This window comes from Dryobates pubescens, chromosome 26 (assembly GCF_014839835.1).
Source record: "Dryobates pubescens isolate bDryPub1 chromosome 26, bDryPub1.pri, whole genome shotgun sequence".
NCBI classification, from domain to species: domain Eukaryota; kingdom Metazoa; phylum Chordata; class Aves; order Piciformes; family Picidae; genus Dryobates; species Dryobates pubescens.
The window spans coordinates 4,725,748-4,751,142 of NC_071637.1; the positions used below are offsets into that span (position 1 = coordinate 4,725,748).

Here is a 25,395-nt window from a genome sequence, read left to right on the forward strand (position 1 = left end):
ACAGCTAAAGTGTCCTCACCACCCTGAAAATAGACTTGGATTAAAAGCACAGATAAAACCCAAGATGAGCAGGCTAACTGCTGTGGATTAAATAGGAAGCTTTGCAGCTGTTCTTGAGTGCTGTGAGCAATATTAATGCTGCTTGTGTTGGTACAGATGAGAGTTTGCTTTAGTTATGCTGCAATAGCAATGATGATGAATGAGACAATTTTCTCTGTGATTATTTTCTGAGGCTAGCAGCCCTTTGAAAGGGAAAGGAATGGAAATGTTTGTTCATTAAATACAGCTGAAATCTTTTCCCTTTTTTTGACTATGATGATTAATCATTTGGAGTTGGAAAATTGGAGGTTTTTACCTTGCATACCAATTCTTGCCTAGTTCAAGGCCACAGTTGGAATCCCAGGTCAAATTACTCCTTGATGGCTGCATGAAGCTGGTGGGTTTCCACTTGCTAGTAGGAAGAAAGTATGAAATTAAAACATTGCATTTTAAGGTTTGTGTTGTGGTCAGAAGTGTGTGATGGATATTAAGTAGCCTGCTTTGAGATGATCAAGACTGAATGGACTGACAGAATGTTATGGCTAAAGCAGATTTAGCCACTTCACAGACAAGAGTGAGGAAACCTCTGTTGCCATGTTTCAGTGCTGCCAATGTGGTTTTGTTTTCTGTTTGTTTGTTGTGATTTTTTTTCCCCCAGTACAAAATAACTAAGTTTAAAGAATCAAATACTAGTTAAGAAGCAATCACTCTACTCACTCAGGAGCACATCTTTACCTTCCCTAGCTGAAAAGAGATCAATTTAATAGATCATTAGAAAGTAAAAGGCAGGGCAAAATTCAGGCAACAGCCTAGAAATCATCTTTAAAAGTAATGAGTATAACAAATCTGCCTGTTAGGAGGACCTGCCAGTAATTCCCTGGGATGTTTATTTGGCCAGTAGGAGCAGGGAAGTCATTGTGTCCCTGTACTCAGCACTGGTTAGGCCACACCTTGAGTTCTCCAGTTCTGGGCCCCTCAATTTAAGAAGGACATTGAGACACTTGAGTGTGTCCAGAGAAGGGCAACAAGGCTGGGGACGGGTCTGGAGCACAAGCCCTATGAGGAGAGGGTAAGGGAGCTGGGATTGCTTAGCCTGGAGAAGAGGAAGCTCAGGGAAGACCTTAGTCTACAACTACCTGAAGGGAGGTTGTAGCCAGGAGGGGACTGGTCTCTTCTCCCAGGCACCCAGCACCAGAACAAGAGGACACAGTCTCAAGTTCTTCACAGAGAGAGTAATTTGCCATTGGAATGTGCTGCCCAGGGAGATGGAGTCACTGTACCTGGAGGTGTCCAAAAAGGGATTGGATGTGGCACTTGATGCCATGGTTTAGTAGTCACGAGGTCTTGGGTGACAGGTTGGGCTTGATGATCTTTGAGGTCTTTTCCAACCTTATTGATTCTATGATTCTGTTCCTTTTTAGTTTCTAACTGATGGGATGCTGGTGAGGGAAATGATGGCTGATCCTTTATTAACACGATACAGGTAAGGAAACATGGAATGCACTCCTGCTGAAGTGTAATTTGGTGAACAGCTGCATTTTTATTTTTTTTTAGACCCACTGTGTGGTTGTTATAAATGAAATCCCCAAAGATGTGACAATTATTTTAGGAGTTTGACTCCTTTATGTTGTAAAGGCTGTTGGAAAATCAGTTGGCCACTGGAACGTCAAACCCGGCAGGATTCGGTGCTGTGGTTAATGAAGGAAAGCTAAATGGAGCTCCTGGAGTCTCAATTGTTTCATTTGCTTGTTTTAAATTCACTTTTTCTTTTTTTCTTGTGATGCTTGTCAAAAGAAGCCCCAACAAAACAACAAACACAGCCTGTTCTGGTGTCCAGAATACCTATGCCGGACAGTAAAAATAGATAGTTTTCTTCCTACCCCTTTCCAAAAGCTAGCTTGAATAAAGAACGGTATGGATGTGCCACCTGCTGTTACCTAAAATTTTTTTCCCTGCTTCATGTCTGTGGGATTTGTTTAACTTCCACAGTTTCCTAAGTGTAAACAGGCTTAGTCCAGCAGCAGATTTCAAAGGCTGATATTTCTAGAAAACAAAAGGACCCTGATTTTAGTGTCAGTCAACCCAGTTCTGAAATCTTACCATTCTGCTTTATTCACAGTGTTCTCATGCTGGATGAAGCCCATGAAAGGACTCTTTATACAGATATTGCCATTGGCTTACTAAAAAAGGTTTGTGTTTTGTTGGTTTTTTTTAAATGTTCACTGAACTGTTTTCATTTTCTTCCTTTTTATTGAATTTCTGATCTTAATGGCTGGTTGCTGAGCCCATTTGGAGAGGGTGAGTTCTAATTCCTCATTTACCCTACAGCCTCTTGTAAAAACCCAGCTGTTTACTGTAGACCTCTGGCACAGGATCCTCCATTGCTTTCTCCCAGTACTGATGATATTAAATGATATTAGCAAAAAGATTAGTCTTCATTCTGCTGCTGATGTTATGAGGTGATCTCATAGGGAGGTGGTTGTTGACTTTCAACCTACTAAAGAGCTGAGTCCCACCACAAATTAAGAGTAAGCCATGATTGCAGACTGAATGTCCTTCAAATGAATATATAGCATTTCAGTCATTAGGTCTATGGATGACTTGGGTGTTTCACTTCATCAGCTGTCTTGTAGCTTCAGAGTATCTTTAAAGAGAAGTTATTGGTAAACTGGAGGCTCAAAAACATGGTTCTAGCTTAATATCTCAGAGAAGACCTTTTGCTCCAGATGTTTGAGGCTGGTGAGAGGCCTCGGGTACAAGCCCTACAAGGGAGGGGCTGAGGGAGCTGGGGTTGCTTAGCCTGGAGAAGAGGAGGCTCAGAGGAGACCTTGCTGTCTACAACCACCTGAAGGGAGGTTGTAGCCAGGTGGGGGTTGGTCTCTTCTCCCAGGCAACCAGCCCCAGAACAAGAGGACACAGTCTCAAACTGTGCCAGGGGAAGTTTAGGCTCGAGGTGAGGAGAAAGTTCTTCAGCGAGCATTGTTGGTCATTGGAATGTGCTGCCCAGGGAGGTGGTGGAGTCACTGTCCCTGGAGGTGTTCAAAAAGGGATTGGACATGGCACTTGCTGCCATGGTTTAGTAGTCATGAGGTTGATGGATTGGACTTGATGATCTTTGAGGTCTTTTCCAATCTTATTGATTCTATGTTCGTGGTCTCCATCCTAGGTCCAAAAGAAGCGTGGGGACCTTCGACTGATTGTGGCTTCAGCTACCTTGGATGCAGAGGTATCGCTCACAGATTTGATTTGCAATGAGGCAGCCCCACTTCTGTTTACACACAGCTTGTACACTGTGCTGCTTGCTTCTTGGGCAGCATTGCTGCTGCTGCTGTGAGTGATGATGAAGAGAGGAAGGAGTACAGGAAAAACAAACTGATATAGTTAGGCTGCTGTTCTTGGTTTTCATTTTATGTTAGCAAACATTTTTGGAAGTGAATTTAGAAGTGAAACTGCTCTCCATGTATTTTCATGTATTGATGCTTTTCCCCCTTCTTACTGGTGCTGTTATTTTAAAAGATAGTCTCTTGGGCTTGACTAGTCTAGGAAGCATTGGTTTAGCTCTGTTTTGCTGACAGCAATATTTTGAGGCAACCCTAGGCCACTAAGAATATGTGCTAAAAGAGTAGATTGAATTTCAGTGAAATCTCACTAGTGCCCTGATTGATCTGTGGCCTGTGAAAACTTACTAAAAATGTGGTTAATTTAATTTTGAGTAGGAGCATAAGAAATGCTCTGCTAGATCAGAGCAATGTCTTATCTAACCTGCTGTTGTGTCTGTAGCAGCAGCAGGAACAAGAGATGCTGTTTAGGGAGAGTGTATGAGCCTGTCCACCTGCTGTGGGTCTGTTCTCTCTGAGCTGCTTCAGCATCCACAGTGGTTGTAATAGAGACATTAGACAGCACATTCCTGCTGCTTCCTGCTAGTGTCTGTTTATGGACCTGCTGTTTCTTAATTTGTCTTTGAATATGCTTGCTGAAGCTGTAAGTCTCCAGGACACCATGTGAGAGCTATTTTCAGAAGTTTGCCACCTGCTGTATAATGAAGTGCTTGAGTTAATTTGTTTTTGTTTTTTTTTAAGCTTGCTAGTTTCATCAGGGGCCTTCTAGTTCTGGTATTGTGGGATTTGGGCTGAAAGAAACCCAAACAAACAGACAATAAAAGCCCAAATCAGTTTTATATTTGCTTTACCTTTGATTTGGTAAACCTCATCTGTGTCTCTTCTTTTCCTGCTGCTCGCCAAGCAAAGCCTCAGCCTCCTCAGTCTCTCCTGATAAAGCAGCTGCTCTAACTCCTTTATCATGTTCTCTGTCCATTTCCTAACTCTACCATGTCCTTCATGAAATGTGTGTAGCACTGAATCATTGCATGATTTGGGTTAGAAGTACTTTTAGAGGTCATCTAGTCCAACCCCCCTGCAGTCAGCAGAGACATCAAGTAGAGCAGATTGCTCAAAGCCAATCTGATCTGGAATGATTCCAGGGATGGGGCATCTACCACTTGGCAACCTGGGCCAGGCTTTCACCACCCTCACTGTAACATGTTTCTTTTCTGAAGGAGGCCTGAATTTCCCTCCTTCACTTTTAGTGGTGAAATACTGGGACAGGTTGCCCAGATTGGTGATCAGGGCCCCATCCCTGGAGACATTCAAGATCAGACTTGATGTGGCCCTGGGCAGCCTGATCTAGTTGGAGATGCCCTTGCTGACTACATGGGGGTTGGACAAGATGACCTGTGAGGGTCCCATCCAGCCCAATGCAATCTGTGAATCTTTAGATTTCTCCCTTAGTTCTTTGAAATATCAAAGTTGAAAGTGTTTGGTTTTATTTTACTGTAGAAATTCAGAGATTTCTTTAATCAAAATGATACTGGTGACCCCAGCAAAGATACCAGTGTGATCCTTACTGTGGAGGGGAGGACATTTCCAGTGGACATCTTCTACATACAGAGGTGTGTTCCTGTTTGTTTGATCTTGTCAGTGGTGGTTAGGAAAGTGTGGGGGGTGTGTGTGTGTGCTATCATTTTGTCTAGGTCAGAGCTCAGAAATTCACAGGGCAATCACGAGGGGATTTAACATTCCATTTGGGAAGCATTTAGATATTTCTTATAGCAGCAGAAATGTTTTTTGAGCTTATTGTAGTGTAAAGAAACAAATTAATTGCTGAAGGCTGGTTGCCAAGCAGGCATTACGATCAACTATGGCATGGCTGATGTGTGGTGTCCACAGCTAGCTCTGTATTTGCTCCTTTGGGGAGTGAAGAATCTGTTTCTACTTTTCTGCTAATATCTCTGGTATGTTCTCTCCCTGTAGTCCTGTTCCAGACTATATCAAATCAACTGTGGAAACTGCAATGAAAATTCACCAGGTGGAGAATGATGGTGATATCCTGGCATTTTTAACTGGCCAGGTATAGACATGAGCTTTACTTTTTGTGTTTTACAGTGCAGTGTTGTGGGCTTTGTGAAGCCGCCTTGGTCTCCTGCTTGCTTTAGCTGCGCTTGCTTTAATCTCATTAAATATGACAAATATTTCTGGATTGATGGGAGCAGAATTAGGCCAGCCCAAGAGACTTTTAGAGAATATGATCTGTGGTCTGGATTTGACAAAGCTGGCGATGGATGGTAGTTTTTCTCATTTAATGCTGTATGCTTTCAGCCTTGTTACGGAGTGGAACGGTGTGTGGGGTTTTGGTGCTAGTCACATCTCCAAAGCTGACAGTGAGTCACCATTAATAATGAAGGCAAATGGAGTTTACATTTGTTAGGCTTAACTTGTGAAGGCTTTGACAGAAAAAACAAATTGCTGTGAGGCAAAAATTTGCCAGTCTCTTCTGCTCTGTTTATGCCTGTCAGCTCACTTTGTAGCTGAGCAGAATGAAAGGGAAGGTGGTTTATAATTTATGCAGTGAGGAGCTGCCTTGAGCCTCAATAACATCTTGCTGATTTTTTTTGCATAAATTCTTCATCCCCTTTATTAATTTGACTTCAAGGAGTGAATTGGGTGTTTCACAAGGTGATGCCTAAACTTTTTGTTGTTTGTGTTATTGAAGAGTGAGATGATCCCTGAGATTAACTGTGAAGTTGAGCAAGAAGTGTTAATGCTGCTACTCTGTCCTTCCTGATGAAGACCCACAGCATTCTACACAGTCAAACCAGGCTGGCCTCACAAGTTGAGATACACAGGCAAACAGCCTGTTGCCTTCTGAAGTTTCTTCAGTCCTTCCCATGTGATTTTTCTCATGCATTAGTGATAGTGTCAGAAATGACAATGAGCATAAATATTTACATCTGTTTATTACTGATAGCAGTTTATCTAAGGATATCACAAAATGGAGGGAGCTTATGAAAAGCTCCTAGAACTTGAACAACTAGGATCATATTGGGATTATTTTGCTGCCTTTTTTGATGTAAATGACAGCCATGTGATGATAAAGTGAAAGCTCTCTGGTTCTGTCTTGCTGTGGCTCTAGGAAGAAGTGGAGACTGTTGTTTCTATGCTCATAGAACAGGCTCGGGCCCTGTCTCGTACTGGAATGAAAAAGCACCTCCGTGTTCTCCCCATGTATGCTGGGCTGCCCTCTCCTGACCAAATGAAAGTGTTTGAGAGAGTGTCTCACAATGTTAGGAAGGTAAGGCTGTTGTGTATGTTTCAATTCTACCACCCAGAAGGGTGTCTGCATTACACAAACTGCATCTCTCAGGTTATCTGTATGGATCAGGTTCGCATCATGGGACTATTGTGAACACTTGACAAGGGAGACTTTCTACACCTCCTAACACTTTGTGCCAGTTTTCAGACTGAACCAAGAATGTATTCTCTGGCTTCCCTTTTCATCTCTGATCAGTCCCAGACATGTCAGTTCTAACTTATCTTCCTCATCAGCTGCTCAGTTCTTTGTATAGCCTTGTATTTGCCTCTGTCCAGTTGCAGCTTCTTACACTCTAAGTCCTCTACTTTTACCTGCTTTTCTTTTTTGGTGTGGTCTAAGTGTCCATTGCTGTTTTCCACCAACAGTGTAAAACTGAGTGACAGAGTAACCAAGTACTGTATTTTCACCTGAGAAACAAATTCTAAACTTGCTTGCTTTTAGTAGAAAAAGGCTTTGTTTTGGACTTCTGCAAGTCTTGTTTGGATGTCACAGAAGTAGATAGTTAGTCATGATGAGTGCTTTCTGCTTAGGCAGAGCCTGTGTTGGGGCTGAGACAAGGTGACAGAATTATACAGACATGACTCGTTCTTGTGCCTGCTGGATTCTAACAAGGGAAATTGTTCACCTGGTGTCAGAAAACACTGAGTATAAACCCTTCTTTTCTTACCAGGATGTGATGTTAGTCAATTAGCTTCCAAGATGTACTTTTAAAACTTCAGATGAAATAAGGATTACATTTCCCTCTGTCATCTGGGAACAGTCATTTTTTAGTATTTCAGGACATGCACATGAGGCTATCTCTGCAGGAATACTGAGGATGGAATGCTTAATCAACTCTGTTCCTTTCCTACCTCTTGCCTTACCCCAGTGTTGCAAGTAACAGCTCAGTAGAACTGAGAAGCAGAAAGAAAATATTTTTAGTTTGCTGCATAAGAACATTTGATTTACAGTCAGTTGATGGTTTTCTCTGCAGACACTGCCAGTGTTGTTTTTCTGCAAACACTGCCAAGTTCTACTTTTATGAAGAGAAGATAAATTTGCATAAGAAAGTGACTGTGAAGCTGTACAAGCTGGGTTTATTTCAAGCTGACAGCTCATTCTGCTGCATGCTGCATGTCAGGAAGGAGAGGACAGGCTCCTCTCACTTGCTCCCTATGGTAGGATAAGGAGCAATGGATGTAAGCTGCAGCACAGGGGGTTCCACCTCAACACAAGGGGGAACTTTACTATAAGGATCACAGACCACTGGAACAGGCTCCCCAGAGAGATTGTGGAGTCTCCTTCTCTGGAGACTTTCAAGGCCCATCTGGATGCATTCCTCTGTGACCTGAGCTAGATTGTATGGTCCTGCTCTGGCAGCGGGGGTTGGACGTGATGATCTCTTGGGACCCTTCCAACCCCTGACATCCTGTGATGTACTGCATCATTCTGGGCTCCAGAGTGTGCTTCCTGGAGCTGTCATATCTGAGGTGCTTCAGCTGGCTGGTGTTGCAGTCCTGCTGCAGTGATGCTGGGGCATGAGGAGTTGATGGCTTCCTGGTTGTGTCTGTCCCTGTAGGTGATCGTAGCCACCAACATTGCCGAGACCTCCATCACGATCCACGGGATTGCCTATGTCATTGACTGTGGCTTTGTGAAGCTCCGGGCCTATAACCCCAAAACAGCCATTGAATGCCTGGTGGTGGTGCCAGTGTCCAAAGCTTCAGCCAACCAGAGAGCAGGGCGAGCAGGACGCAACCGCTCTGGGAAGTGCTACAGGCTTTACACAGGTCAGGAATTGGAGGTGTAAGGAAAGAGAACTTTCTGGTGTCACTTGCATTTTGGTTTACAGGGGTTTTGTATTACAAAGAGAACAACAGAAAAAAAAAAAGGGGCATTTTGTTCTTCTTTCAGTGAGAGATACAATTTTCCCTTCATCTTTCCTCTGGCTTATTTAGAAACACATTATTTGTATGAACCAAGCATTGGACAGTAAATCCCTTTGTGAAACAGAAACACAAACTGAGCAGGGTATTTCCTGGTAAAAATACTCAACAGAAGAGAAATAAAAAGCACTCACATTTCTGTGAAGAATGTATAGCATTTCAAACTGAAATATGAGTGGGTCAGCTCCAGAATCAGCAATGTACCCAAAATCATTGAATTTTCCATTTAGATTAAAGTATCTTAAAATACAATAGCTGGAGAAAGATCAACTTTGAGTTAGAGTCCTTTTAACACCTGTTAAGTCTTCACACCTGATAATTTGCACTTAAAATGAGTATGATTCTATCTTGCTGACTGCACAGGGCATGAGCTGAAACTGAGATGCAGCTTGCTTTGTTTCCTCCCACAACAGAGGAAGACTTTGAGAAGCTGCCCAAGTCCACGGTTCCAGAGATGCAGCGCAGCAACCTTGCACCTGTCATCCTGCAGCTGAAGGCTTTGGGAATTGACAATGTGCTCAGGTTCCCCTTCCTTTCGGTGAGTCCTGGGCTGTAAGGTCTGTCATCTCTCTCTGGTGTGAACAGAGATCAGTAGATGACTTGCTGACAACCCACAGAACCATTCACCAGTAACTATTGTCCTGCTGACTGGCAGAGTGTAGCTCGTTGTCCACTATTGGACAGCAAGGTGTTTCTGAGAATTGGCTACTGCAAGTCCTGTGTCTGACAAGTTAGAAATGGCTGTCTGTGAGTCTGCTGTTAGAAGCTCAGAGCTTGTGACAGTTTTAGAGCTCAAGAAAGGCCAAAAAGACAAACTGAGATACCACAAAACTGTGACTGCAGTCCCTTTGCACTTTCTTCAGTTTATGAAGAAGAAGAAAAAGGCATCTCCAAAACTAAACCTATGCTTGTTTGCCTTCTTATAAAGAGCAATACCAAGTTTTAGATTTGCTTTCTGTACTGGTAGATTTGATTTCTATACTGGTGTGGAGAACTAACATGGTGGCCATAGAAGAGAACATGAAGTAATTGTTCTGCTCCTGCTGGCCTCACTGTTGGGCAAAGCTAGTCTAGCTGGGGTCCTGACAGCATCTTAGTGATGATGCTGAACCTGTTGGGATGGTTTTGGCTCATGGTGTAAGTGACAGGAAGAATCTGAGAGCTGCTTTTCCTTCATTCTGCATAAATAGAAAGGTTGTTTGAGTGGGACTGAAGGATTTTTCAGGGTGTAAGAGTTTTGGTGTGTGATGGTAACTTTAAAAACTGGCCATTTTCTCTTCACAGCCACCTCCTGCACAGTCAATGGTGCAAGCTTTGGAATTGCTGTATGCTTTAGGAGGTGAGAATATTATGCTTTGCTTTATTTATGGTTCTCTGTCCTGGTTTTGCTGGGTTGGAATCCTAGGCCTGCTATGGGCTGCAAGTTGTTAGCAGGAGTCAGCAAGGGCAGCTGGTTTGTGTTGGCTACAGCTGTATCCCAGACCAGAATAGAATAGAATAAACCAGGTTGGGAGAGACCTTCAAATTCATCACATCCAACCCATCATCCAACACCATCTAATCAACTAAACCATGGCACCAAGCACCCCATCAATTCTCCTCCTAAACACCTCCAATGATGGAGACTCCACCACCTCCCCAGGCAGCCCATTCCAATGGGCAATCACTCTCTCTCTAAAGAATTTCTTCCTAACATCCAGCCTAAACCTCCCCTGGCACAGTTTGAGACTGTGTCCTCTTGTTCTGAGGCTGGTTGCCTGGGAGAAGAGACCAGCCCCCACTGGCTACAACCTCCTTTCAGGTAGTTGTAGAGAGCAAGAAGGTCTCCCCTGAGCCTCCTTTTGTCCAGACTAAGCAACCCCAACTCCCTCAGCCTCTTCTTGTAGGGCTTGTGTTCCAAACCCCTCCCCAGCTTTGTTGCCCTTCTCTGGACACGTTCCAGCAAGTCAACATCTTTCCTAAACTGAGGGGCCCAGAACTGGACACAGGGCTCAAGGTGTGGCCTAACCAGTGCTGAGTACGGGGGCAGAATGACTTCCCTGCTCCTGCTGGCCACACTGTTCCTGATCCAGGCCAGGGTGCCATTTGCCTTCTTGGCTGCCTGGGCACACTGCAGGCAAGGTCCCTCTGCAGAGACCTTCTACACTCTTAACAGATCAACTCCTGCCCCCAGCTTGGTGTCATCTGCAAATTCACTGATGATGGACTCAATGCTCTCAGAAATGTCACCTTAGGGGCTCCTCCTGCTCTTCCAAAATGTAAAACTAGTCTGACAGACCCTGAGAGTATAATTCAAAGTACTTCTCTACTAGTTACCTCCTTAATAGAATATGTTTCTTTATTGTGTTCTCTGAATTACTAATCACAGCTTGTTCTCAAATTCATAGGCTGAACAACACTCTTGGCCACATGGTTTAGTTTTTGGTAGTCCTGTGAGGAGCAAGGAGTTAGACTTGATGTTCCCTTATGAGTGGGTCATTTCCATCTTGAGATGTTCTATGATTCTAGATGTCTTCATGTTAGTTTTGTTCTTTATGCCTCTGTGACACTCAACTCCCACTGTAGTAATATTTTTATTCACAGTTTCCAGCTCTTTTTTCTGTTGTGCTGAGAAAATGTGTGCTGTCTGATTTTGTTGATGGGAAGAGCTGTTGCTTTGCTGGGGTTTTTGACAGCTGTTTAATCTTTCTGAATGCCACAAACTTAAACTAAACAGAAACTTGACACAGGGACAAGTAATCAAAAAGAAACTCTGTTTAACTACAAACATTGAGTTAAAGTCAATTCAGAGTTAACAATATTTGCTCCATAATGTAAACATGAAGAAAAAGGGTGGTGCCTAACTGAAGTACAGCTGTGGTTTGCTGCTACCACACAGTTTGACAAACAGTATTTTCTTCTAGTTTGAGAGCCATGGTTAAACTTCCTCACCCCACTCTGCTGTGGTTGTTTACACAATCTCTGCAGTGCTCTAAAGTCCTGTTACTGGGCTCTTGCTAGTCCCTCCTGGTGTGTCTGTTCTCTTGTGCTCTGCTTGGTCTGTGTTCAAATGTACCAGTCATAGAATCATAGAATGGTTTGTTTTGGAAGAGACCTCCAAAGGTCATCTAGTCCAACCCCCCAGCAGTAAGCAGGGATATCCTCCATTAAATCAGCTTGCCCGAGCTTGACCTTGGATATCTACCTATGGAAGAGTACATGGATGTTAAGGAGTGCCTTTGAGCTTAGTTCAATAGACATTCAACAACTCTCAGGTGCATTAGCTGTGTTTTAGCTTGTAATTCTTCTCTTTAGCTTGTAATTCTGCTCTTTGATGAACATTAAATGCTTCAAGAAGCCTTTCTGTGTTGTTGTGCCTGTGTCACAGCTACATGTGTTGGTATGCTGCAGGTTTGGATATGCACTGCCGTTTAACAGAGCCTCTTGGCATGAGGATAGCAGAGTTTCCTCTGAATCCTATGTTTGCAAAGATGCTTCTGGAATCAGGTAGGAGAAAAGAAATGATCAGATTTTCTTCCTTGTCTTGTGATGAGTAGAGGACACTGCCTCTTGTAATGCACGAGCAGACATTTGCAAACCGTGTATTTCACCTTGGTGTGGTGTTTAGTGGAAAGAAGTGGTTAAATTCATGGACCTCTCTAAGTGCAACACATTTGACACACTAATGAGTCTAATACATTTATATTTAAAGTTTTGTATTAAAAACATTCACTGTCACACTAAAAAAAACACCCCAGGAGTTCAGGTATTTTGGTTTTATGTGCTATGAAAAGATATTCTACTACTTTTCCTTTTTATGTGGGGTCAGTTAAAAGGAAGTCTTCTTTCACTGAATTTCTCCTCTTGCTCCTCAGGAAATTTTGGCTGCTCCCAGGAGATTTTGACAATTGCTGCCATGATGCAGATTCAAAACATTTTTGTGATCCCTCCAAATCAAAAAGCTCAGGCTGTAAGTTCAGTTGTGTCTCCCTTTCTTTTTGTTGCTTCCACATTTCTGTATTTCTGCCAAGTATTTTACTGATTCCCCATGACAGGCTGCAAGTGAAAATGAAGCAAGGTCTTGAACTGTACCTATTGGTTAAGGGTAAAAGAAAAAACTGAATAACAGTGGGAACTTGGGAGTGGTTTATTAGTGTTAAAAGCTTTCTTGTGAGGACCAGAAACATGAAAGGTTTATAACCCAATATTGGTCGGTGTAAGGGTTTACCAAAAAACCAAAGCCTTCCCAAACACCACTTCCTTTCAAGAGACACAAAAAAGGAAGTGTTAGGATGTAGCAAATTCTTGTGGCAAGAGCCTATTTTTAATGCAACCCTTTCTTGGGTTTTGGGGGTTCACTTTCAGTTTTGGAAGTCAGAATATAGATAGGCTAGTAAAATATTGCTGCTACTCAGAGGAACTGCTTACTGGGTAAGAATTTTAATAGTCACCAAGACATATGGAGGTGCAGAGAACTGAGGATACTGGGAATGATTTAGGCCAAAATCAGTCAGCCTGTAAAAATATATTTCTTCTTCTCCAGGCCAGGCAACACAGAAAGTTTGCTGTGGAAGAAGGTGATCATCTCACTATGCTTAATGTTTATGAAGCCTTTGTCAAAGTAAGTCACTTCAAGTGGGTGTGGATTTGCAGGAATGGAAAAAAAAGCTTTAGGTTTTTAGCTCTGGTTCTGGGTATAGCATCCTTCAAGCTGAGCAATTAAAAAGTCTGTTCAGTGATGATTCTGCTTTAAAAGACTTTCTGGTTATGTTTTGCCACAGACCTTCTGAGCAGAGTATAGAAAGAATTTATTTTGCCTCCAGCACAGAAGTCTTATGGGTAGACACCTGTGTTTTCAAGGAGACTGGGATTTTTGGAAGGGCCTAGGAAAAACAGGTCTCCAAATTCCAAATGAATGTCATATTCTCTCATCTTTACTCTAGATGTCCCAGGGTATTACTGATTGTAAACTGCATCTAAATCACAGAAAATCACCAAGGTTGGAAGAGACCTCAAAGATCGTCAAGTCCAACCTGTCACCACAGACCTCATGACTAAACCATGGCACCAAGTGCCACGTCCAATCCCCTCTTGAATGCCTCCAGAGATGGTGACTCCACCACCTCCCTGGGCAGCATATTCCAATGGCTAACAACTCTCTCAGTGAAGAACTTTCTCCTCACTTTGAGCCTAAACTTCCCCTGATGCAGCTTGAGACTGTGTCCTCTTGTTCTGGTGCTGGTTGCCTGGGACCAACCTCCTCCTGGCTACAACCTCCCTTCAGGTAGTTGTAGAGAGCAATGAGGTCACCCCTGAGCCTCCTCTTCTCCAGGCTAGGCAACCCCAGCTCCCTCAGCCTCTCCTCATAGGGCCTGTGCTCGAGGCCTCTCCCCAGTCTCATTGCCCTTCTCTGGACACGTTCAAGAGTCTGAGTGTTGTTCTTAAATTATGGGGCCCAGTACTGGACACAGTACTCAAGGTGTGGCCTAACCAGTGCAGAGTAGAGGGGCACAATGACTTCCCTGCTCCTGCTGGCCACACTATTCTTGATGCATGCCAGGATGCCATTGGCCTTCTTGGCCACTTGGGCACACTGCTGGCTCAAAATCTAACAGACTTTTAAAAAATTGCCTCATTGATCATCACACCCTCTTTTTCAGGTGGCCTGATATATTTCCCCTAAGGTTTAACACCAATCTAACTATTTCCCTGTTAGATCAAGTTTTACTTCCTGGGTTTGAAGTGCTCTGCCTTTCTGGGAGAAGCATAGTTTGCTGATATAAAGCATTTCTGTACTGATACATTTGCAACAGTGTTGAGTTGAAGCAGTATAACCACGCAGGTGTTTAGAAGATGATTTCCCTTTCCCCAAACTCAAAGCATTCAGTCAGGCACCAACTGAAACTTTGCTTTTTATATTTTATAGCTGCCTAATTCTTTTGGAAGCAGCCAAGTGCAGAGACTCTTGAAGTAATAGTTTGTAGAGAAATAGTTCTTTGCATAGAGAAGACCAAGGAAGAGAGTGTAGAGAAAAGGCTGTTTGCATTTTGAGACTGAAAACAGACAAGTTCATGATACAGTGCTCTCGTGAGACTGCAATGACTGATGCTGTTCTCTTTCACCACATATGAAGAAATGAAGCACATCTGTATGAAAATACCCTGTGGTATTGTTTCTGCTGCTGCTGAGATGATGTTTGAAATGTGCTTTGTGCTTACTGGTGTTCTTTATCCTTGTTAGTTGCTATACAAATAGGTAATCTTCAGGGGAAACCACAATAAATATGTTGTAGGAGGCAGAGGTAAAACAGATCAAGGCTATGTGATCCGAGAGGCTGGGTTTTGTTTTGCTAATGGTATTTCATTGTAATTTTTCCTGTTCTTCTCTCCCTACAGCATAGCAAGAGCTCTCAGTGGTGTCAGGAACACTTTCTGAATTACAAAGGTCTTGTTAGAGCTTCTGTCGTCAGAGAGCAGCTGAAAAAGCTTCTTGTCCGCTTTAAAGTGCCAAAGAAGTCCAGTGAAGGTGAAGGCTTTTCTTTATTTTTACCCTGTTGTCTTATCCATATGGCATGTAGTTTCCAGATTATCAGTCTGCTTCCTGCTTTCCTTGTTACTTCCAGAATAGAATAGATTAAACCAGATTGGAAGAGACCGTCGAGATTACTGTGTCCAACCTATCACCCAACACCATCTAATCAGCTAAACCATGGCACCAAGCACCCCATCCAGTCTCTTCCTAAACACCTCCAGTGATGGTGACTCCACCACCTCCCTGGGCAACACATTCTAATGGGCAATCACTCTCTCTATGAAGAATTTCTTCCTGACATCCAGCCTAAACCTCCCCTGGTGCAGCTTGAGACTGTGTCCTCTTTTTCTGGTGCTGGTTGCCTGGGGGAAGAGACCAGCCCCTACCTGGCTACAACCTCCCTTCAGGTAGTTGTAGAGAGCAATAAGGTCTCTCCTGAGCCTCCTTGTGTCCAGGCTAAGCAACCCCAGCTCCCTCAGCCTCTCTTCATAGGGCTTGTGCTCCAAACCCCTCCCCAGCTTTGTTGCCCTCCTCTGGACACGTTCCAGCAAGTCAACCTCTTTCCTAAACTGAGGGTTTTCTCCCTATATTTTCTGCCTGGCCTGAAAATAAAATTAATTAAACAGAGATTCTTTTTTCCATAACAATGATTGCAGAACAGCATTTTTGCCCACTTTTACTATGAACACTTGGCCCAGTCTTCATTAATTAAGTTTTCCAGCAAGAGATTTTTCACCCCTGATTAGGTATTTAACGGACAGACTTAACTGGAAGAGTCATAACAAGGTCACTTCATTCTGTCTTGTCAAAAAGCTGGTTTTCTAGTAGGTACAGTCACTGGGATCTGATTTCCAGCTGTGTTTGAGTGTGCATAGATGCCATGACTGCTTCCCATCACCTGTCTCTTAACTGCTCTGAAAAATCAGGCTTGGAGGTGAGCAGTCACACAAGGTTGCTCTGAGGTCTGTGAAACTCTTCTTGTGGCAATCCCACTGGCAGCAGTAGTTTCTTTACAGAAGAATTTTGACTGGCTGTGAAATAGAAGTCAAAAGAGATTGTAGGGTTTGGCTGCCTTCAAGCCTTCGCTGTCATAGCCTGATGCAGTGTGGAAAGCTGAGTGAGGTGGTGAAGTGGTGTTTTATGGATTTTTGCTCTTCTGTTGACTCATTTTGCTTGAAAATTCTTTTCTTCAGGTGATCCAGATCCCGTTTTGAGATGCATAGTTTCTGGATTCTTTGCTAATGCAGCTAAATTCCACTCTACTGGAGCTTACAGGTAAATATAGGTTCGTTACAGCTGTTGTTTTGTCTGAAAGCTCCTTGGGATGCATCTAAATATAGTCAACACACAGTTGTTTCTCTAGACACCTGCATTTGATTTACTAAATATTTGAAGTTTTGTGTCTTCAAACTGCTTCAGTGTTTATCACTTTTCTTTGGTAAATATAAACAGTTGTAGGTAGTGGGAGGCTGTTATTGACAGTAATTAGCTTGTGTCAGTGCAAGCAAATACAGTGTCACAGGATCACAGAAAGTTAGGGGTTGGAAGGGACCTCAAAAGCTCATCCAGTCCAACCCCCCTGCCAGAGTGGCATCACCCAGGGCAGGTCACACGGGAACACATCCAGGTGGGTTTTGAATGTCTCCAGAGAAGGAGACTCCACAACCTCTCTGGGCAGCCAGTTCCAGGGCTGTTTCACCCTCACAGTGAAAAAGTTTTAGCTCATGCTCATATGGAACCTCCTCTGCTCCAGCTTGCACACATTGCCCCTTGCCCTTTCATTGGACATCACTGAGCAGAGCCTGGCTCTGTCCTCCTGACCCTCACTCTTCATGTTTTTATCAACATGAATGAAGTCACCTCTCAGTCTCCTCTTCTCCCTGCTCTAGTCTCTGCTCTAGCACTCCCAGTGCACTGAATAAAAGCCTGAAACACTACTTTGCCGTTTGATGTAGCTAGAACTCTTTTAGGTTGTTAAATTGTCATTTCCTTGGCCAAGCATTAAGCCTGGTTTCATCTGAAAGCCTGTTCCTTAAATGCAAATGTTTTTAATTTGCTCCAGCTCCTTCACTGTTGTCTCTTCTTAACTATGCTTCCTGGGGATGAAAGGACCCAAATGTTAAGCAGTAAACAGACATGCAGTCTAAAATAGTGTCTTGCTTTCAAGGACTATCCGCGATGACCATGAACTTCATATCCATCCCACTTCAGTGCTGTATGCAGAGAAACCTCCACGCTGGTAAGTCAAAGCTGCTTTCAGCTGCTTTCTGAGCTTTACAGGAAACTCAGCAACCAGGTGCTTTCATGAATGACTTTTCTCCATCAGTGGAGGAACGGATGTAGAAGGTCATTGTTCCCACAGAGAGAATTCAATCGGTATTTTCTTTGCGGTTTTTGAGGGCAGTATCCAAATAAATCAGGGAAAGAAAGTGATGTTTAAGTATCAAAAGCTGCAAAGCAGAGTTAGGTGACCCCTTTTTAACACCATATTTTTGCATTGGGAATTGCTCTTTGCTTTTGAGAGGGGAATGCCCATTAATGAGAGACCACAAACAGAATACAGAATTAACCAGGTTGGAAAAGACCTTTGAGATCATCAAGTCCAACCTATCACCCAACATCATCTAATCAACTAAACCATGGCACTAAGTTCCTCATCCAGTCTTATTTTAAACACTTCCAGTGATGGTCACTCCACCACCTCCCTGAACCTTGTGGGTATGTAGCTGTCATGTGGATAATGACTTTCTGGTTCCAGTGACTTGCCCTTCAGTGTGTGGGTTTGTGCTTCCATGGTGCAAGGACTCTACAATACCCAAGGGTGACATAAGAAATAGATGGCCCATGCTGGCAGCAAGGACTTAAGCCCACATGGCTGTCTGCTTCTAAATCTCTTGCCAGAAGGTCTTCTGGCAGTAGTTAAAGATGATTTCCTCCTCTAATCCTTATCTTGCTTGTCTGCAGGCAGGGACCAGGGGTAGTCATGTTGGGATTTGTCCTGCTTGCCATGGGTCCAGGGCTCTGGTACTTGTGACATCCCTCCTCATGACAGAATCATAGAACTGTTTCAGTTGGAAAAGGCCTCTAACATCATTGAAGCCAGTTGTCAACCTAATACCAGCATGGCCATTAAACTGTGTCCTGAGGTGCCATGCCCACACATTTCTTGAACACCTTCAGGGATGGTGACTCCACCACCTCCCTAGGCAGTCTGTTCCAGTGCCTGACCCCTCTACACTAAAGAGCTTTTTTCTGAGCTCCAGACTAAACCTCCCCTGGTACCATATCAGGCCATTTCCTCTTGTCCTGTCACCTGGTACTAGAGGGAAGAGACTGACCCCCATCTGGCTCCAACCTCCTTACAGGGAGTTGGAGAGAGCAATGAGACTGAAGGACCCCAGTTTTCTCAGCTGCTTCTCACCAGCCCTGTTCTCCAGACCCTTCACCAGCTCTGTTGTGTGTCTCTGGATCCCTTTCAACAACTCAGTGTCCTTGGAGTGAGGGGTCCATGATATCACAGTGTAGGTAATATTTGGACAAGAATACAAAATATCTGTTGGCCCTATTATAAGAAAAGTCTTCATGTTAAGAAATATTCTTTCTTTTGTACCTTGCATCTGTATATGTAGTACCTCAAGATGTTTTTAATGGCATTCCAAAGGTTGTCTTAATGTAGAGTGCTCTGAACAACCAGAGGGTAAGGAGCTGAGAGGCTGCATTAAAACTAAAAGAATCTCTGGTCACTAAATCATAGAATCAGTCAAGGTTGGAAGGGACCACAAGGATCATAAAGTTCCAACTCCCCTGCCATGGTCAGGGACACCTCACACTAGATCAGGCTGGCCAGAGCCTCATCCAGCCTGGGCTTAAACAGCTCCAGGGATGAGGCCTCAACTACCTCCCTGGACAACCTATTCCAGGTCTTCACCACTCTCATGGGGAAGAACTTCCTCCTCACCTCCAGCCTGAATCTCCCCACCTCCAGCTTCATTCCATTCCCCCTAGTCCTATCACTACCTAATATCCTGAGAATTCCCTCCCCAGCCTTCTTGTAGCCCCCTTCAGAAACTGGAAGGCCACAATTAGGTCACCTCAGAGCCTTCTCTTCTCCAGACTGAGCAGCCCCAACTCCTTCAGTCTGTCCTCATAGGAGAGGTGCTGCAGCCCTCTGCTCATCCTCGTGGCCCTTCTCTGGACACCTTCCAGCACCTCCAGATCCCTCTTGTAATAGGGGCTCCAGAACTGGAGGTGGGGTCTCAGCAGAGCTGAGTAGAGGGGGAGAATCACCTCCCTTGCCCTGCTGGCCACACTTCTCTTGCTGCAGCCCAGGATCTGATTGGCTTTCCAGGCTGCAAGTGCACACTGAGAGCTCCTGGTGAGCCTCTCCTCCCCCAGCACCCCCAAGTCTCTCTCCTCAGGGCTGCTTTCCAGCCAGTCCCTGCCCTGCCTGGATTTGTGCCTGGGATTGCCTCAACCCAGATGCAGGACCCTGCACTTGGTCTTGTTGAACCTCATGAGGTTGGCTTGTGCCTACCTCTCCAGCCTGCCAAGGTCCTTCTGGATGGCATCCCTTCCCTCCAGCATTTCTGCTGCACCACACAGCTTGGTGTCATACACAGCTTGGTGTCATAAATGCTGCCAGTGGCAGTGAAACTGTCTCAGCGTGCTGTTAATCAGCTCTCTTTCATTGCTTTACAGCAAACACTTGGCTTTGGCTTTTTCATATTTTTTTTTTTTTGTTTCTTCCTCCTAGGGTAGTCTACAATGAAGTCATACAGACTGCTAAGTATTACATGAGAGATGTGACTGCTGTGGAATCTGCATGGCTCTTGGAGCTGGCTCCTCATTTCTACCAGCAAGGAACGGTACGGAATCGGCATAAAGCCCAAACGGTACCATTGCTGTGTTAGCAGCTCTTGTATCTGACCTTTTCAAGTGTGTGTGTTTTGTTGTTGTCTGTTTAGTGGTAGAGAAATGAACTTGGTTTTGTTCATTGTAGGGTTTTAATATAGAGAGTATAATAGATGGCTGCATGAGAGCTTTTCCCCTATTATCCAGCCCACAGACATGATCTCCGGGGTACAGAGTAGTGTGTCACTGGTAAACGAAGCCTTCAACCATTTTACCCTTAAATACAGGCACTTGGCAGCACTGATCTGGGCAGCACTAGAGCTGGGCAGTGGTCATAGAGTGCACAATAATTTCAGAGAGCCTTTGCATGCTTTGCAAATGTTTGTGCAAATCCTGAGGCCTTTTTTTGAGCATTAGTTATGTTGACAGCGAAGAAATGATCTGTTGAGATTTGAAATGGCAAGGAACAGCTGCTCCTTGTGCAAACCAAAGTGCAAATGCTGTTGGGTGTGATAAACCTTATCTTTACAAGTACCTTTTCCTAGGTGTCACCATCCTTTATCAGCTCTGTCCCATGTGAATCTGTCAGTCTAGACTTATTCTGAGAGCTGGATTGGTATGAAATAACATCTCAGTGTTAGCTGTGCTGGAGTTGTTGGTACTGCACTGCAGGTAAAGACTCTACAGGCAAGATTGCCAAATCCATCTTGATGTGAATTTCCCATGGGAGATTAACAACCACTGAGCTTTATAGGAAATATTTCCAAAATACTGAGTAAAAAAAATAATTGTGAAGTATTTCCAAACAGTGAAGTATTTGAATTTGAATTAACCAGGTTGGAAAAGACCTTTGAGATCATCAAGTCCAACCTATCATCCAACACTATCTAATCAACTAAACCATGGCACCAAGCACCCCATCCAGTCTCTTCCTAAACACCTCCAGTGATGGGGACTGCACCACCTCCCTGGGCAGCACATTCCAATGGCCAATCTCCCTTTCTTTGAAGACTTTCTTCCTAACATCCAGCCTGAACCTCCCCTGGCACAGCTTGAGACTGTGTCCTCTTGTTGTGGTGCTGGTTGTCTGGGAGAAGAGACCAACCCCTACCTGTCTACAACCTCCCTTCAGGGAGTTGTAGACAGCAATAAGGTTTTCTCTTCTCCAGGCTAAGCAACCCCAGCTCCCTCAGCCTCTCCTCATAGGGCTGTGCTCCAAACCCCTCCCCAGCTGTGTTGCCCTTCTCTGGACACCTTCCATCCAGCAAGTCAACATCTTTCCTAAACTGGGGGACCCAGAACTGGACACAGGACTCAAGGTGTGGCCTAACCACTGCTGAGTACAGGGGCAGAATGACCTCCCTGCTCCTGCTGGCCACACTGTTCCTGATACAGGCCAGCATGCCATTGTCCTTCTTGGCCCCCTGGGCACACTAATGGCTTATGTTCAGCCTACAAATGCTGAGTGGGAACAAATGCACTTGAGCATCAGATGTGCAGCACAAGAGATCTGGTTATGCATGTGAGCAGAAATGGCTGTTTCTGAGTATACATCTGCTATGTTATTTGATTTTTCTGAGTTTTTCTGGTTTTCTTTCACTTCCTGTTGTTCTTTTGGAGAAAAGAAAACCACTGTGGTGTTTGGAGCACCTGAGGATGTACCCCTGTGGTTAGAGTGTACAGTAGCATTGGCCCCTGTCCGTGTAATTGACTTGAGAGGCTTGGGTTTTGATGTTGAGCTTGGATAATTTATCTCAGTGCTCCAGACACCATCTATAAATGCATTTACTAAGCAGCTGAATATTTTCTGCCTTTTTATCTGTAACACATTTGACAAAAGCTGCTGTTGGACAGTCTGCAGGTATGATGTGAAAAGGAGTTGAGCTGAAGTTCCAGTTGTATCAAATCTGCTCCTGGCATAATGAGTCCTTTTGACTCACATATTTACATGCTGTAACATCCCATACACAGCACAGCATCTCATTATTGTATGACCTCTCCACAAGCCCAGTTTTGGGCTGAGGTTTTCCTTTAGGTGTTGGAGAATGGGACTCTTGACTTGTTCAGGCAACACCTGAGCTGCTTTCTGAAAGTGTAGAAGGCCTGTCTGGAGTAATACTACATACCTGGCTGTGTTTTTCAAAGTAGTACTGCTGCTCTTGTAGGTATTCTGTGAAATTACATCAGCTCATTGAATCATAGAATTGCTTCAGCTGGAAATGACCTTTAAGATCATCGAGTCCAACTCTGCCAAGGCTAATGCTAAACCATGTCCCTCAGCACCACATCTCTGCAGCTTTTAAATGCCTCCAGCAATGGGGATTCAGCCACCTCCCTGTGGAGCCTGTTTCAGTGATTGAGAACTGTTTCAGCAAAGAAGTTTCTTCTAATGTCCAACCTAAACCTCCTCTGGTGCAATTTGAGGCCATTTTCTCTCTTCCTGTCACTTGTTGCTAGGGAGAAGAGACCAACCCACACCTGGCTTCAGCCTCCTTACAGGGAGTTGTAGAGAGCAATGAGGTCTCCCTTCAGTCTCCTTCTCTGCAGGCTGAACAATCCCAGTTCCCTCAGCTGCTCCTCACCAGATCTGTTCTCCAGACCCCTCACCAGCTTTGTCACCCTTCTCTGCTCCCACTCTAGGACCTCAATTTCTTTCTTGGAGGGCCCCAAAACTGAGCCAGTTAAAACCTTGTACTTCATATACTTAGTCCTTGTGTTTGTGCACGTTGTTGGGAGCACATGTCCCTTTCTGTGCATCTTTGCAAGCTGGCAACTTGCTTCCAGTGGGAAATTGTTCCTAGGCTTGCAGTGAGTACAGATGTGCTAGGAGATGCTATTTCATACCAAGCCAGAATATCGCTTTGGGATCTGTGTGGAGGTTTGATTTTGTAGATTTATTTTAGCTATATCAGTAACAAGCAGAGCTTGGGAAGAGTGGTCTTTGATATTTGTAAAAGAATCTATTTAATTGGGGGTTAGAGCCTGGAAGCTTTCTAGCTGAATATTCTTCTGTTTGTGTACATGCTAAGCAATTTTTCTTGTCTTGCAGCATCTTTCCTTGAAAGCAAAAAGAGCTAAAGTAGATGACCACTGATTCAACTTGACTTCAGTCTTGTGACAGCAGATGCAGAACCTACCAGTGATTCCAAGCTGGCTACAGTCCATTCAGCAGTCAGTTCATCAGCAATTTGATCTTCCATCAACTTAAATGTTTAAATGCCTGCCAGGATCTGTAGGGGTGCATGATCAGTACATTGTAAACCTATGTAGAGCTTGCATTGTGGACATTTTATTCTTTGCCTACTTGACCACTGTTGTTAATCTGGGCATGTTGCTCCTTTTAAATAGGTAGGAAGAAAAAAAAAAGAGTTTAAGAAGTAAGAGGACAAACAGGATCTCCAAAACCTGGAACCTTCAAGAAGGAAACTGATATCCTGGTGTGGTATGGCTGCCTTATGAGAGTGGGGAATAGGGTACCCTGCCTCTTGTTACCTAGAGCACTGTGACTACTACCGGCCAAACTGAGACTGACTCCTGCCAGCAGGGGCTCAGGCACTGAACTATCCCTTGAAATGTGAGGGGCTGCCATGGGAACACTGATTTCACATTGGACCATCCTAAACTGGTGCAGCTTGTGCTGCCAAGTAGTGAAAGTCTCCTGCCTGGGGCCAAGCTGCCCCTGGTTCCTGGGCTGGAGCAGTCCTTCTGTAGGCAGCTCTGCATTAAAACATCTTGCTTCCACGGGAGGCTTGCTGTTTGGGGAGGGAGAGGAAGATTAGTTCAATATTTTTCAGAAGAATTAATTTTTTGCTCAATCAGGGGAATATACTCAGATGTTCACAAACAGTCACACTCCCAGATGGGGCTTTGCTTTTCACTCTTTTCCTGTCAGAGGTCGTTAGCCCCTCACTGCTGGAAGCAGCAGAACATTGCAGCAGGGCTAGAGCGTGCAACACTCTGGTTTAGCCTCTGTCTTTCAGCAAAGATGCAAATGCTCTCTGCATTCCTATAAGGAACACAATCCTTTACCTTTCTTTTATTGAGAATCTCTTCTTTGCTGCCTGGGACCCCATGTGTTGTTGTGAGAAGGGTGGTCTGTGCAGTTGCTGCTTTAATTGGGACTCCAAAGCTACTTTCCAGCGAGGACCTTTGTTTTCCCAGGATAGCTTGGCTACATGTATTTGTTCTTTTTCCCCAGCCCTGTTGATATTTATTTTAGAGACATTGTTTGAAGATTTTATTTTTCTAAGGCAGCTGATTTAATGAATGCTTTTCACATATTAACTATATTTTTATTTTCTTTAAGAGAAAAAAAAAATAGAAGCAAAAAGGATGTAAATAAGGGAAAATTTCTACAGCAAACAATTGCCTTCCTCATCACAGGACTGCCTTGAACACTTTCTTGACAGCTTCTTTACCTTCTCCCTTCCAAACACCTGCAGGGAGAACATGTTCTGTCACATGCAGTGTGTGGTCTATCCTGTGTCTAGGTACTGACTGCCAGCACAAACAGATGTACCAGTCCCCATGTGTGGCACCAGCAGCATGACAAACCATGTCACCTTCCTTGTTTTCCTGCTGAACCTCCCCCTTTGTGTGACTTTTTCTCTTAGAGTGGAAGCTCTTTGGGGCAGGGACTGTCTCCTAGCCAGAGCCGAGAGCAGTGTTGGCACTTACAAAAAAGATTCTCTCTGCAGGGTTTTTTTTTCTCTTAAAGCATTGGAGAAAGAGCTGAATATGGAGCCTTGTAAAATGTCCATGTCTCTCTGTCCTCTGGAAGCATTCTTAGGAAAAATAAAACCATTGAATCAAAGCAGCTTGAGAATGCATCACTTCAGCCTGAGGAGTGGGTGATTTCACAGAATCCCAGCATGGTGGGGGTTGGAAGGAACCTCTGCAGATCATCCAGTCCAACCCCCCTGCTAAAGCAGGGACACCCAGAGAGCTTGCCCAGGATCACAACGTCCAGGTGAGTTTGGAATCTCTCCAGGGAAGGAGACCCTACAACCTCTCTGGGCAGCCTGCTCCAGGGCTGCAGCACCCACACAAGAAAAGCTTTCCCTTATGTTCAGATGGAGCCCCCCAGGCGCTGGTTTGTGCCCATTGCCCCTTGTCCCATCACTGGGAACAAGTGAAAAAGACTTTCCCAGTGCACTGGGCTGTTGTGCTGTGCTGGTGTGAATTGAGAGGGGCTGTCAGGGGATGGCCACTCTGCCAATTCTGAGGATTTTGTGATGGAATTTTTAAGCTGATTTCATTTTATCTCTTGTGTTACAATAGACATATTACAGATGGGCATGGGTGCAAAGTGTCAAGTTGTGTGGCACGAGTCTTTAAACAAAAATAAGGAGTTTGCCAGCACCAGATAGCTGTGATTCATTTTAGGTCTGGTGGGTCAGATCTCTTCTGGCTCCTGGACAAG

General features: G+C 44.2%; 1 protein-coding gene across 2 annotated transcripts in view; it reads left to right on the top strand.

Moving 5' to 3' along the window:
* Positions 1-24,655, top strand: part of DHX35 (DEAH-box helicase 35) — a 32,088-nt gene extending 7,433 nt beyond the window's left edge. The window contains exons 6-22 of one of the 2 annotated variants that reach the window (XM_054173654.1): positions 1,461-1,522; positions 2,159-2,228; positions 3,206-3,265; positions 4,875-4,987; positions 5,349-5,445; positions 6,508-6,666; positions 8,246-8,456; positions 9,026-9,150; positions 9,897-9,951; positions 12,003-12,098; positions 12,467-12,561; positions 13,135-13,212; positions 14,987-15,116; positions 16,316-16,397; positions 17,290-17,361; positions 19,876-20,014; positions 23,023-24,655. In XM_054173654.1, coding sequence (XP_054029629.1) covers positions 1,461-1,522; positions 2,159-2,228; positions 3,206-3,265; positions 4,875-4,987; positions 5,349-5,445; positions 6,508-6,666; positions 8,246-8,456; positions 9,026-9,150; positions 9,897-9,951; positions 12,003-12,098; positions 12,467-12,561; positions 13,135-13,212; positions 14,987-15,116; positions 16,316-16,397; positions 17,290-17,361; positions 19,876-20,014; positions 23,023-23,067 — 1,689 coding nt within the window. In that variant the 3' untranslated portion in view covers positions 23,068-24,655. The remainder of the gene's footprint in view (positions 1-1,460; positions 1,523-2,158; positions 2,229-3,205; positions 3,266-4,874; positions 4,988-5,348; positions 5,446-6,507; positions 6,667-8,245; positions 8,457-9,025; positions 9,151-9,896; positions 9,952-12,002; positions 12,099-12,466; positions 12,562-13,134; positions 13,213-14,986; positions 15,117-16,315; positions 16,398-17,289; positions 17,362-19,875; positions 20,015-23,022) is intronic. The other variant, XM_009908625.2, reaches the window with a different exon arrangement.
* The last annotated feature ends 740 nt before the right edge of the window (positions 24,656-25,395 follow it).